The following is a 12,288-nucleotide window of genomic DNA, read 5'->3' on the forward strand; positions in this document are numbered from 1 at the left end:
AGCAGGGCCGCCGCGTCTCCTGCCCGGGATGAAATAATCTCCAAAAGGCCCCCATCAGATTATCTGACCAGGGCCCGGGACAGACGACCAGGTTTAGGGACAGTTTATCCTCCAACCTGCTGTTAGAGTGAGGAGGAAGGTCATAATGTCCTGATGATGATTCTGATGATGATAATGATGTCACTTTATTAAATCATATGAGGTGTGATGTGGACACCTGGTCTGATGTTTTTATACATGAAAGTTAAAGACAGAATGAGCAGGAAACAGGTTTGACTTGCTCTGTTGGTCTCATTTTCAGCTGCATCACAGTTTGAGGACTGAGGACTGAAGCCACTGGTTTGCAGTAGTTCCGTATTTTTATCATTTTGATATCTGGCCTCCCTCTCTGTCTCACACACACTGACCTCAGCCAGGCGCTTTACAGTTTCTTTGTTCACAGGTCGCTGCTCTTCACTCTCAGTCTGACAGTGAACCTGTTTCTGATCACCGGTTGAGATGTGAGCAGCCGGCCCCTCCTCACAGAATATTACTGTTATTAATAATATCAGCAATGTTACAATAATCCAATCAAACAAATCAAAAATGACAAATGGATGCACAGCAAATAGATAAATATGTTCTATCCAAAATTACCAATAGGATACCTTTTAGACAATGAGGGGAAGATCCAACTCGGAAATTGTTAAACATAGTCTAATATTACTCTGAATGAAGATGACAAGGATGACTTTTAATTTTACTGTTTTATGATAACACTAATGGCAATACAGAAACTACTACTACTACTACTAATAATAATAATAATAACTAGAATAATGGCCAGGACTCCCTGGAAAAAGAGATTTTGTATCTCAGTGGGACCTTCCTGGCTAAATAAAAGGATAATTAAAAATAAAAAATACAATAAAATAAAATAATAATGATAGTACGTTCTTCTTCTTCTTTTTTGATTTAATTTATTTTGATTTAATTATTTATTTTTATTTATTTATTTTTTATTTATTTATTTATTTATTTATTTTAAAACAAGGAGCAGCCAATCAGCAGCGGCCCTGGCGGCTCCTCATTAAGCGGGCAGCAGCAGGTGTGTCACTCAAACGGAGCAGCAGTTTGTCTGCAACGATCGTGTTTATTAGCCTACAAAAAATATTAAAGCCAATTTCATCTTTAAAACAAACAAACAAGCAAACAGCGATGCTCGTGCTCGTGCTGCAGGTGGGTTGTGATGAAGCTGAGCAGCAACTTTTTTATGGCCTGGATTTATTTGTGAGATTATTTGAGTCTGGAGTCGGTCAGCTCGGGCGGGATCAGAGAGGTGAGGCTGCAGGTGAATAAATGCTTCATCATTTCACAGCTGAAATATTCATTCCTCACACCAGCTGTGCGCGCTCCCGATGCTGCTCCTCGGCCTCACGCGCCCCGGTTTTGCGGGTAAGAAAGGAAAAACGAGTCCAAACGTCATGATGCGGCTCCAGCTCTTGGCCGCAGAGTGCTGAAGGTGTGTTTGTCCAGGGGCCTGCAGGCCGGAGCTGTGCACGGACCCCGACAGGTGCCTCCTCGCGCCGGACCGCACGAGCTGCACGTGCGCCTTCGGGTTTTACGCGGAGCGCTGCGACCGAGGTGAGGCTGCACGGGTCCGACATGACTTCACAAATCAGAGACACTTTATTGATCCACGAGGGGAAACTGGGTCAGACACAGTGGCTCAGATTCTCAAGAGAAGAATGTATTATACGCCTAAGTAAAATTATGAGAAATAGACAAATAAGAAATATAAACATAGGCTACGTGTATTAGAAATTTGTTAAAGTGTGCATTGTGTATAAATATATGCATTAATCGTACTAAAATACTACATAAAATAAAGAAATATGTAAAAAGTCTATCTATACAGAAGAGAAATATACAGAGATATTGTACTTTTTTTTTTTTTTATGTCTTTGAAGTCTGAAGGAAATTTGCAGTTGAAGGGTTTAATATCCTTCATGCTGTGAGCTGGATCAGGAGGAGACCTGAAGCTGAAGGAGAGTCTTAATCCTGACTTTAAATTTGTTCTCAGTGCAAATGTGGTCATATTTCAGGAGGTCAGATTCATTTTGTTCCATAAGTGTAATATTTAACTTTTTTTAATGATTCAACACAATTTAGTTTTTTTTTTTTTAAATCATGGTTTGGCTTGAAAAAACTAAACTGACTCAGAATTGAGGTTCTTATTGTCTGTCATTTAATCCTAAACCAACAACTTCTGTGAAAACTTCTCTGGAGAAGTTGATTGTTATGTTTTTATTAATCACAATCAGTGTTGAATTTAGAATGGAGTCTCTAATTTAACATCGTGCTCAACATGTAAGACCTGGGGAAAAAAAAAATGGTTCACTGAAGAATCACGACCCGATCCAGCTTTTGTTTTATTGATCATTTAAAATAACAACAATAATGAAAAGCTGCCAAAAACCTCTAGTATGACTGGCAGTAGTGTAAACGGTAGTAGCTCATAATCAGATGAAGCAGGTTGAGGTTCGATTGGATGGAAACTGACTGAAAATAGTTTTAGTTCCATTTTCCTGTATCACAGTGGCTTTTTTTTTTTTTTTATGTGTAAGTCTCTAGCACTCAGGTCTGATCTTCTGCAGGACAGCGTCTGTCACGTCACACACACCTTTCTGTTTGCAGATGCAGGCATCAAGGTGACGTGCGGTAAAGACTTCATAGCCATCAGGGTGCTGGAGGACTTCTTCAGGTACCACAACGTGCCGCTGGAGGCGCTGCACCTGCCCAACAGCTCGTGCCGCGCCCAGCGCCAGGTGATCGCCGGCGACGCCTTCTACACGTCCCGCATCTCCACAGAGCAGTACGCCGCCTGTGGGGGGAAGCCGCTGGAGGTAAAACTGCAAACTGGAGGAATGGCAGCACGCCCTCATGTAAAGTTTCACTCCCATTGGCTCAAAAGTTAAAGGGATGCTCCAACATTTTGCTCAAAATAGCCTTTTCCTGACTTCCCCAGACTGAGACCAGATGTTGGACACCATCTTCACCTCTGTATGTCCAGTGGTTCTGTTTGTATGAGTAGCATTTCATGTTAGCTTAGCATAAAGACTTGAAGTCTATGGGAGTCGTTAGCCTGACTTTGTCAAAGTGAAAAAATAAACCTTACAGCAGCCCTGAAGCTGTCTTGTTTACACTGTGGATCATGTGGATCTGAAATACACATCTTGGGATTTTTCTTAAATAAAATGATCTGCACACCACCGAAGGTAGAGGAAGATCCACCACAAATTAACTTCTTTTTTCCCAAAATGTTGGAGTATTCCTTTAAGGATCAGCTGAAAAACACTCTCCACCAGAGAGGAGGGCAAATTAAGGGCAGACAGTTTACCACTGTCTTTTAGCAGGAAATATTTGCGTTGTCAACTTGTGAAGTCACAGAAAGAGTCACGTGAACAACTCAATGACCCTGAGAGAGCTGTCGAGGTTTTCACATGAACGTTTTTGAGCTCCACAAAACAAATCAGTCCCCGTCCAGCCTCACTGTCCCATGGCGAGGTGGGACAGACTGGAAATCTCACCTCAACCTCACAAACTATCTGGATGTACACCTTTTTATTTATTTTGAGTGAACTGTTCCTTTAAGATTAAAGTTCAAGTCAATAGAAAGTTCTGGGGCTTGAAATTCTGCAGCACGAAAAGCCCTAAATGTTTTCTCTGACACTAACTAAGTCTCTTTTTTTCATTTGTGTGTGTGTTTGGTTCTTCCTCCTCCAGAGGAACATCACTCACGTCTCGTACTCGCTGAGTTTGCTGTCCGACCCTCAGGCCGTCGGGAACATCATCAGGGATCCGCTCGTGAAGATCGACTACACCTGCGTGTATCCGTACATCCGAACCGTCAGCCTGCCGTTCCCAGTCATCCCTTTCTCCAGGTCAGGACGTCACACCACTAACATTTGCATATTCATAGTTCTGTGCATTTTTAATGAGTGCAAGATTTAAAGTTTAAGGCACAAAGGGATGATTTTTCTTTGGAAAAAACTTAGTATTAGTAACTTAAATGACTTTAAATGTTCCTCCTAGAACTCCTGATTTTTTTTTTTTTTTTAACTCTTGTTGAACAACTGAAGCTCAATCACATATAATGCTATAATTAAAAGTACGAAAAGCACCTCTTGATTTTTGTTTACTTTTAAAATGTCTCTCTGAGTTCATTTCCTACCTCGGAGCATTTTCAAATTCTTATTTTGGCATATTTTTAGCGCTGGAGGAACATGTTGGGCAAACGAATGGGGGTCCAATGTGCAGCAGAGCGCCACCAGTGATTACAGACTACAGGACAACTAAATCTCATTGGTCACCATGCAGGCTTGGAGTCTGACATTATCCCATAAGTGCAGCCGGCTGAGCCTCTGTACCATCAGCCTGCGGTTTACTTTACCGCCGCGAACGCCGAGCGCATCATCTGCATCCTCGTGGTCTTTTGATTATCGTTGGGGTCGTATGGTCGAGTTATTTCTGTCTCGTTGTCACATTTTCTTTTTCTGTCCCGTCAAACATGTGCACACTGTGTGTCTGCCTCCCAGATAAAACCACAGCAGGGTTTTCCTCATCGCGCTGCAGTGTGTGTGTGTCTTGTGTGTGTGCTGTGTGATGTTACACTCCTCGTCACCACACACACGCCGCCGTGTCCTCTGTGCAGTGAGAAGGTGATGCGTGTGGATGAACTGGACGCCACCGTTCAGATGCTGCTGTACACGGACGGCAGCTACAGCGAGGCTCACCGCGGGGCGCCCACCATCGAGCTGAGAGACAAGGTGGGTGCTCAGCCGCTCGGGGATTTATTAACATGAATACAACACTACCAAAAATATGACGGCAACACAAGATCCCCAGCTGAGAGGCAGCGATATAGGCACATGCAGCCCAAAGTGCTTCACATTGCAAGATTAAAAGACCACAAAAATAAAATGAACGTGAAACAATAGACAATAAAAACTAAAAATTACAATTAAAAACTATAAAATATACACTGCAAAAACTCAGAATCTTACCAAGATTATTTGTCTTATTTCAAGTCAATAATGTCTTATTACTAGTCAAAATATCTCATTACACTTAAAATAAGACATGATCACCTCAGAAGTAACTTGTTTTTAGACAACTGTCTCTCGTTTCAAGTGAAAGTTTGCTTGAAACAAGTGAAAATTTGCTTGTTTCATTGGCAAAATTTGTTTCTTGTTTCTAGCTCATTTTCACTTATTTCAAGTGAATTTTCACTTTTTCCACTGGCAAATTTTGCCAATGAAACAAGCAAATTTTCACTTGTTTCAAGTGAATATTCACTTGAAACAAGTGAAAATTGTCTAAAAACAAGTTACTTCTGAGGTGATCATGTCTTATTTTAAGTGTAATGAGATATTTTGACTAGAAATAAGACATTTTTGACTTGAAATAAGACAAATAATCTTGGTAAGATTTTGCGTTTTTGCAGTGTAACCCAGTGAGCTTGCCATCAACGCGCTCCACCGTTTAGGGGCTTAAAGGCAGAAAGCTCTCCTCTCTGCTGCAGACTCAGGAGCTCTCAGGCGCCTCAATCCCACTACAAGGTGCACCTGGTTTAGTAATCAGGTATTCACACCCGGGTGGAGCTACAGAGAGGGAAAAGGACAAGCAGCCAGTCCAACGTGCCACTAATACACACTGAGGTTCACTTTGATGAAGAACCACCAAAATATTCATTAAAGAGGTTTACTAACTTACTTGGCACTCATGAGGACATCAGTGCTGCTTCCTAAGACTGTGCAGTGAAAGCAAAACATCTACATGCATGGACAAAAAACACAACACTCTCTCTGAGCATGTGGACTAATCCAGATTGCACACAAGCGCGCATATTTTTTCAGTTATTTAGTTTAAGTGTTCAAAATAATGAAAGTTAAGTATTTTTTTCCCAGTTAATAATTTAGTTTGTAAAGTGTGGAAAAATAATGACAAAGTCCTCATGGGAAGGGATCAGAGCCCAAAACGACGTCTTTGAATGATTTCCTCAGTCTGACCTGCAGCCAAAAAAACCAAAAGTATTAATTTTATCAAGATATGAACGGAGGAAAGGAAACTCTTGGTGAAACTGCAGTCAGCTGATGTTGGCAATTTGACCTGATTAATGACTAAAACAATATTATAAATTAATTTAGAGGTGTTGTGATGTACTGGTATTGATTTAAAAAAAAAAAAAAAAAGCTATTGAGATCATTTTAAAAATATACATGATAATCCTGTGCCTTGTTAAATCATTTCTCTCACTTCATCTCCTTCCCCCAATGCCACACACACACACCTGATACTCTTTCCACCCCCCCACACTTGTGAGTGTAATTTATTTGCCAAAAAAAGAGACAAAATGCACATTAAACAAAGTTAAAAATGAACTTGACTGATATGATTGTCTGTTATTTATTTGATTTATTTATTCCGTTACAGCCTTACATGAACTTTTCCTTCCATCAGCTAACTCTCATCACCAGTTCTTTAAGCCGCCGACCCGTTCAGCTCAATCTCTTGTTTTCCCACGCTGAAGCTCCATGGTGTGTGTGTGTGTGTGTGTGTGTGTGTGTGTGTGACTGAGGCTGTTGTCTGCTCAGGTGTACGTGGAGGTGAAGGTGACGGAGCCTGCCGGGTTCTTCCTGCTGCGGGTCGACGAGTGCTGGGCCACTCAGTCGTCGAGGCCCAACGCCTCCGAGGACTCAGCTCACACACTGCTGCTCGACGGGTGAGGAGGCACACGTTGACTTTGGCGACCCCTGCAGTCCCTCAGTGGTAGTGTTTTATGGCTGATATCGCACATGTTGCCGCCATGTGTTTCACGTCTGATCTCAGGACAGACGCTCCTGATTCTCCCAGGAAACTCCCAAACTTCTCCCTGGATCTCATTCCTCTGTTTGTTCCCATCAAACTTCCATCAAATTTGAAAACATGTTTGTTTGGTTAAGATTTTATAAATAGTGAAACAGAACATCTCAGTGGTCAGAATGGTCAAGAACAAGCACTTGGGTCTCCATGGTTACTTTATTGGCAGCAGGTTTTCAGTGAAAAAACCCCGCTAGACGAACCAAACTCCTCACGTTCAGGTTTTATCTTCATCTGGTTTGTGTGAAACAGCCTCATGTTCGAGGTCTTGGTAAGACAAGGGTGTGAGATCCAGATGAATATCAGGAAAAAATCTACTTAATTTATCATCTGCACTTGATTTGCAGAATCTTTGACTCAGTGTTTTTTTTAAGAGAATTAAAACAAAGGATTATATGAATAAATAAATACAAACCTACACACAGCGCCAACAAACACAAAAAAATTGCTTGATTCTGGAACTTGAACTGTCCGCTGTCATTTGCTGTGATCAAGTCAGATTTGTGTTAAACTGTCTGCACTGGTTGCTGTGGTAACGATGACATGGTTTCATATGTGGAAGCAAAATAAAAAGCTGTAGAGAGGCACGGGTATGAGCTTTGGCTTCACTGTTGCTGCAGACATCAGCCTCACAGGCATCAGTGCTTCAAGCTGCAGTCACATCTGACTCTCTGTTTTAACCATTTCTGGCACAATTGCCATTAATGAAGGTTGGAAAATTATTGAGTGGCCAGAACAAATAAAATCTGATTTGATCACATTCACATCCCAGCGTCGCATAAATGTGATGTGTTTTTTGCTTTTTCCGACTCCATAAAATCAACGTGACCTCCAGTGTGGATTTGACAAAAATCAGATTTGGTCTTGTGGTGTGAACCTGGTCTTAGTTGTGAGGGACAGCTAACAGTCAAGGCCAAAGCTGACACTGTGCAGACAAACATGGACAATGTGACTTTTCATGTAGAATTAGGCCTACTGGAAAGTTGGATCTAATGTCAACCCTGTCAGCTCAGGAGTAATGGCTCCAAAAACACACACATGCATGGAAGTGAGTGTTTTGACCTTGTCAGCGTCCACCAGGACACACACACACACGCACTCTCTCTTTCCCCTCCAGGTGTGTGAGTGACCAAACTGTCCGCTTCCTCGGTGAGACGCGGGGACAGCCGGGCGGTAACGGGGAAAGCTCCGCCGTCCGCTACAGCTTCGACATGTTTCGCTTCACAGCGGCGCCTCACGACCTGTACCTGCACTGCACCGTGCAGCTGTGTGAGCCCGACGACACCGAGGCCTGCAAGCCTGTGAGCCAAGTCATATGATCCTTTTTATTTATTTATTTATTTATTTATTTATTTCACAACTGCTTCAGAGTACCTGAAGCAAATCTGGGGGTTCAGTTGGTGCCAAAGACTTGAGAGAAAGATTAACCACAGCCGACTGCAGAGAGCTGGGAAAATAAGTTCAGGGCAGCCTTTTGATCAACAGGGGGCAGTGCTGAGCACGTTAAACATTTTAATGGCACTGGATGCTATCAAATAATCTCAATATTTATTATTAACTGGACTATCACTGTCATTATCACTCAGCTCATTGTCTGAAATGAGATTAACAGTAATATTGAGGCTACTGATATTTTTTTTCAATGCACACAAACTATTTTATGGAGTTGATTTTCTGGAAAAGTCCCATTAACCTGAATTCATTTTCCTCAGGACAGCCTGTGTTAGTGCTCAGTGTTGCCCCCTGCAGGAGACTCAGTCTTGTAAGTGGAATAGTTTTAGACTCTCGGGTCAGACTCTTGTTCCTCTGTTGTTGTTCACCATCACTTTTATTCCAAGAGGCTTGTGGCACGGGGGGGTCGTGTGTTCAAGGCCTCCTCCAGTGTTTTGGATCATAATCATAATCCAGTATGGGGGTTAGGTCAGGGGTTAAGGTAAGGGTTGGTTAGGGTGATCCATGATACACACACTCGGCCAGGTGCGTTTAGTTTCTCCCAGGTTTCATGACCTCAGCTCGGTCGTGTGTGTTCACCTGGTGAAATGGGAGCAACAGCTGATTGGACAACAGGCTCAACCAATCCAGGTGTTTCGAAATCAATCGAGGGGCTTTCACACATGAATTCATGAATTCAGTATGAACCTTGAGCGTTGTAGCCACATGAGAAGAAGCTCTTGTCTCAGTAGATTTAAAGGAGAAAGCAGAGCGGTCTGCAGCGAGAGGAGACCTAACATTTGTCGTATCTTTGGTTTGATGTCTTCACTCTGAAATCACACCTCGTACTGTTTTGTGTTTTTCTTTGCAGAACTGTAAATCCATCAGTAAGAGGGAGGCCGTGAGAGCAGCTCCTGCCGCAGGCCTGCTGTCCTACGGCCCCATCAGGATCGAAATGCCACACAGGCCTCAGTCTAGTACGGCTTTTTTAGCACCATTATTATCATTTTTATTATTATGTTTGTTTATTTTCTCATCTCTAACTTTAAAATCATTCAATCTACACATTCTGTTCATATATCAATGTGCAGATTTATGCAAATTCATAAAATCTGTATAAATGTTGCATTTTATTTAGTTTTGCAGATTTTAAGGATTTTTTTTACATGAGAAACACGTTTTTTTTTTTTTTTACATGAGAAACGATTTTTGGTTCTGGTACAAAATCAGTAAAGCTGTAAAAAAAAAAAATGTAAAGTGCATTTTGCACGCCCTGTAGATGCACATGTTGCTGCGTGATGTTCATCCTGCTTCTCAGTGTGTGTTCAGTGTATTTTGTGTGTGTGTGTGTTTGCTTCAGGCATAGTGGCGATGGCGGTGCTGCCGGTCGCAGGGATCTGGATCGTGGGCCTCTTCCTCATCGTCCTCATCACTGTGGCCAAGGCGGGCAGAAGGAGGCTGGCACGACTCCAGGAGCACTGACATGCTGCTGAAGCTTTAATAAAACTATAAAACACACCCTCATCCTCTCGGTTTCTCTTGTGAACACTTAAAGGAGCTTTTTGTTTCCACAGCAGGACCAGTGGAGGGTTTACAGGCTCATGACTGACTCAGAGTGTCGCTTATAGTTATTACCATACAGCCCAGATGATAAACTTAGAGGGACTCATAAATGCTCTTTAGGGTTGGTTCAGTCTCTGCTGAGCTTGTGTTTGGCTGTGTAGCGAGAACAAGGCTGGTGTGGTTTGCCACTACAAAGCCACGCGGGACGTTCTTGGAATGGTTAAACACTGCGGACCAACCAAACAGCTGCAGCTGGACTCGGCGTGTGTGTGTGTGTAGTGACGATTATTTTAGGATGCATCCTGGTTCCTCCTGAAACTAATGCAGGCTGGTTTTGTGCCATTGAAGAAAACACACATTGGCATCATTTTTTTTTTTTTTTTACTTGGAGAAATCAAAATGGCTCCCACAGAGAGAGAATCTACAGTGGTGGGAAAAAAAGTTTTGGGACACCCCATGCATTTGTGAAATATTGCATTAACAAATCACTCTTAGGTCTTCAAGTGCAATTTCTTTTAGTACAGTCACAGCCAAAATACTAAACAAATCCTAAAAAATCCATTAAAAACTTAAAGTTGATTGGTTCCATAAAAAAACATAAGAAATTTGGAGTATTGGGTCATTTTGGTAGCAGTGATGAAGGTTGTTCTTTTTATTAAAAGACACAATTTTTGTTGCCAAGCTTGGTGTCTATATAAAGCCAGCACATCTGAAAGTTCTTCAGACACAAAAATGGCTAAAATGAGGGACCTAACGCAGGAAACACGCCTGAAGATACAGATTCAACTGTCAAGAATTTAGTTTTGTTAGTTTTTCTTGTAAACAATAAACAAAAAATATAATTTGTATCTGTCTACTGCAGCTACACCTTTTGAAACACAATTTTTTTTTCCCCACAAATATTTCATGATAATATCTGAGATTGTGAGATTGTGTAAAATTTTAAGGGTGTCCAAAAACCTTTTTCCACCACTGTAGAAGCAAAGTGGCTCAGGAGGTAGAGGAGTCGACTGGTTCCTAAGAGGGTTCCTGGTTTGGTCCCTGGCTCCTCCAGAGTGTCAAAGGGTCTTCCCCGTGGTCCTTGAGCAAGATACTGAACACCTGACAGCAGCTAATCGTCCCCTTATAAACCACAAATTAGTTTCCCAGCAGTTAAGTCGTCCACCTGGAATTGACTTTAGGCCAACTGGACTTGTCTGAAGATACCTGAAGATGTTTGACTTCTGATCCAAGAAGCTTCTTCAGTTCTGACAGACTGTGGGGAATCTCAGCTCGTTGGTGCTCCTCTCTGTTGTGATGACTGTCTCGGGTCTTTGGGAGTGTCGTTGGGGTCACCTGACTCCAGGGGTCAAGTGTAAATGGTTGAACTTCCTGGGACGGGATGACAGGTCAGTGCTGTAGTTTGAAGATGGATGGTGTCTGAGAATCCGATCGTCATTCACTCCTAGAGTCCGGTGACTCCACTGACTCTCAGGATGGTCGTCACAGCAGGGAGGAACACCAATGATCCAGAGGTTTCATCAACCTGGAGAACATCACCGTGCAGGTTAAACACCTGGGACTCCCAACCCGTCTGTCAGAACTGAAGAAGCCTCTTGGATCTGAAGTGAAACGTCTTCAAGAATCCATAAACAAATCCAGTTGACCTCAGTGCAGCTCTATGTGGATAACCATGACCTGCATGACTGAGAACATCCACAGACAGCAACTCAAAGCAAGGCTGCTGAAGTATGATCCAAGCATGGGACACACCGGGCAGCGCTCTCTGTGGTAGGAGAATATATCACACTAAAGTTGAGTCTATCTGTGCTTTATGTCACATTTGACAATTAAATCTTGGTTTCTAGGAGATGGCAACTTGCACAGCTCACAACATGTTCTTCTGCTGCTTCTTTTTATACAGGACTAAGGACAAAATGTGTGACTTTGTCTTAAGAGTCCCAGTAAGTCCTAGGAACACTAACACTTTGCATGTGAGCTCCTTAAGACTCCCAGGAAGCTTAAGATTGGACAATTGAGGGGAACAGCCAAAACTTCCTTGGAAAAAATCTTCAAGTGTGTGCCTAAGTGTCTGCAGTCTGTCTGTGTTTGGTTCTCCAACAGAGAACACATGAGGATGATGGACACTCTGGTGAAACTCCTTTGGTTTTTTGGATCTCTAATGATTTAATTTCTGATCATCCAAGTCATCCGCTGATATTCAGTGTCTCTGAATCCTGGCTGTAGTTGTGTGCAGCGATCAGCAGATGGCAACATGAGCCTTCCCTCCTCTGGCCCTCTCATGTGGCTCTGCTTTATTGAAGGGAGGGAGGGAAGAAGAGGGGGAGGAAGGGAGGGAAGGAAATCTTTTGTTCATCAGACTCACCACTACTTAGCTGGTCTCTGAGATAGTTA

The 12,288-nt window shown here is 42.5% G+C and overlaps 1 protein-coding gene across 1 annotated transcript; it reads left to right on the forward strand.

Annotated features, from left to right (window-relative positions):
* The first annotated feature begins 1,063 nt into the window (after positions 1–1,063).
* On the forward strand, positions 1,064–9,849 carry zpd (zona pellucida glycoprotein d). The gene is made up of 10 exons (XM_030052801.1): positions 1,064–1,218; positions 1,383–1,434; positions 1,516–1,623; positions 2,677–2,885; positions 3,766–3,923; positions 4,694–4,808; positions 6,636–6,763; positions 8,018–8,201; positions 9,203–9,308; positions 9,692–9,849. The coding sequence occupies exons 1-10, from the start codon at positions 1,198–1,200 to the stop codon at positions 9,811–9,813; spliced, it is 1,203 nt and encodes a 400-aa protein (XP_029908661.1). The 5' UTR covers positions 1,064–1,197; the 3' UTR covers positions 9,814–9,849.
* Positions 9,850–12,288: the final 2,439 nt, after the last annotated feature.

The sequence above is a fragment of the Myripristis murdjan genome, chromosome 6 (genome assembly GCF_902150065.1).
Source record: "Myripristis murdjan chromosome 6, fMyrMur1.1, whole genome shotgun sequence".
Classification (NCBI taxonomy): domain Eukaryota; kingdom Metazoa; phylum Chordata; class Actinopteri; order Holocentriformes; family Holocentridae; genus Myripristis; species Myripristis murdjan.

Coding starts and splice junctions, on each gene's coding strand:
- zpd (XM_030052801.1), top strand. CDS start 1,198: ATGCTCGTGCTCGTGCTGCAG. Junction 1,624..2,676: donor CGCGGAGCGCTGCGACCGAG/GTGAGGCTGCAC, acceptor TTCTGTTTGCAG/ATGCAGGCATCAAGGTGACG. Junction 6,764..8,017: donor CACACACTGCTGCTCGACGG/GTGAGGAGGCAC, acceptor TTTCCCCTCCAG/GTGTGTGAGTGACCAAACTG.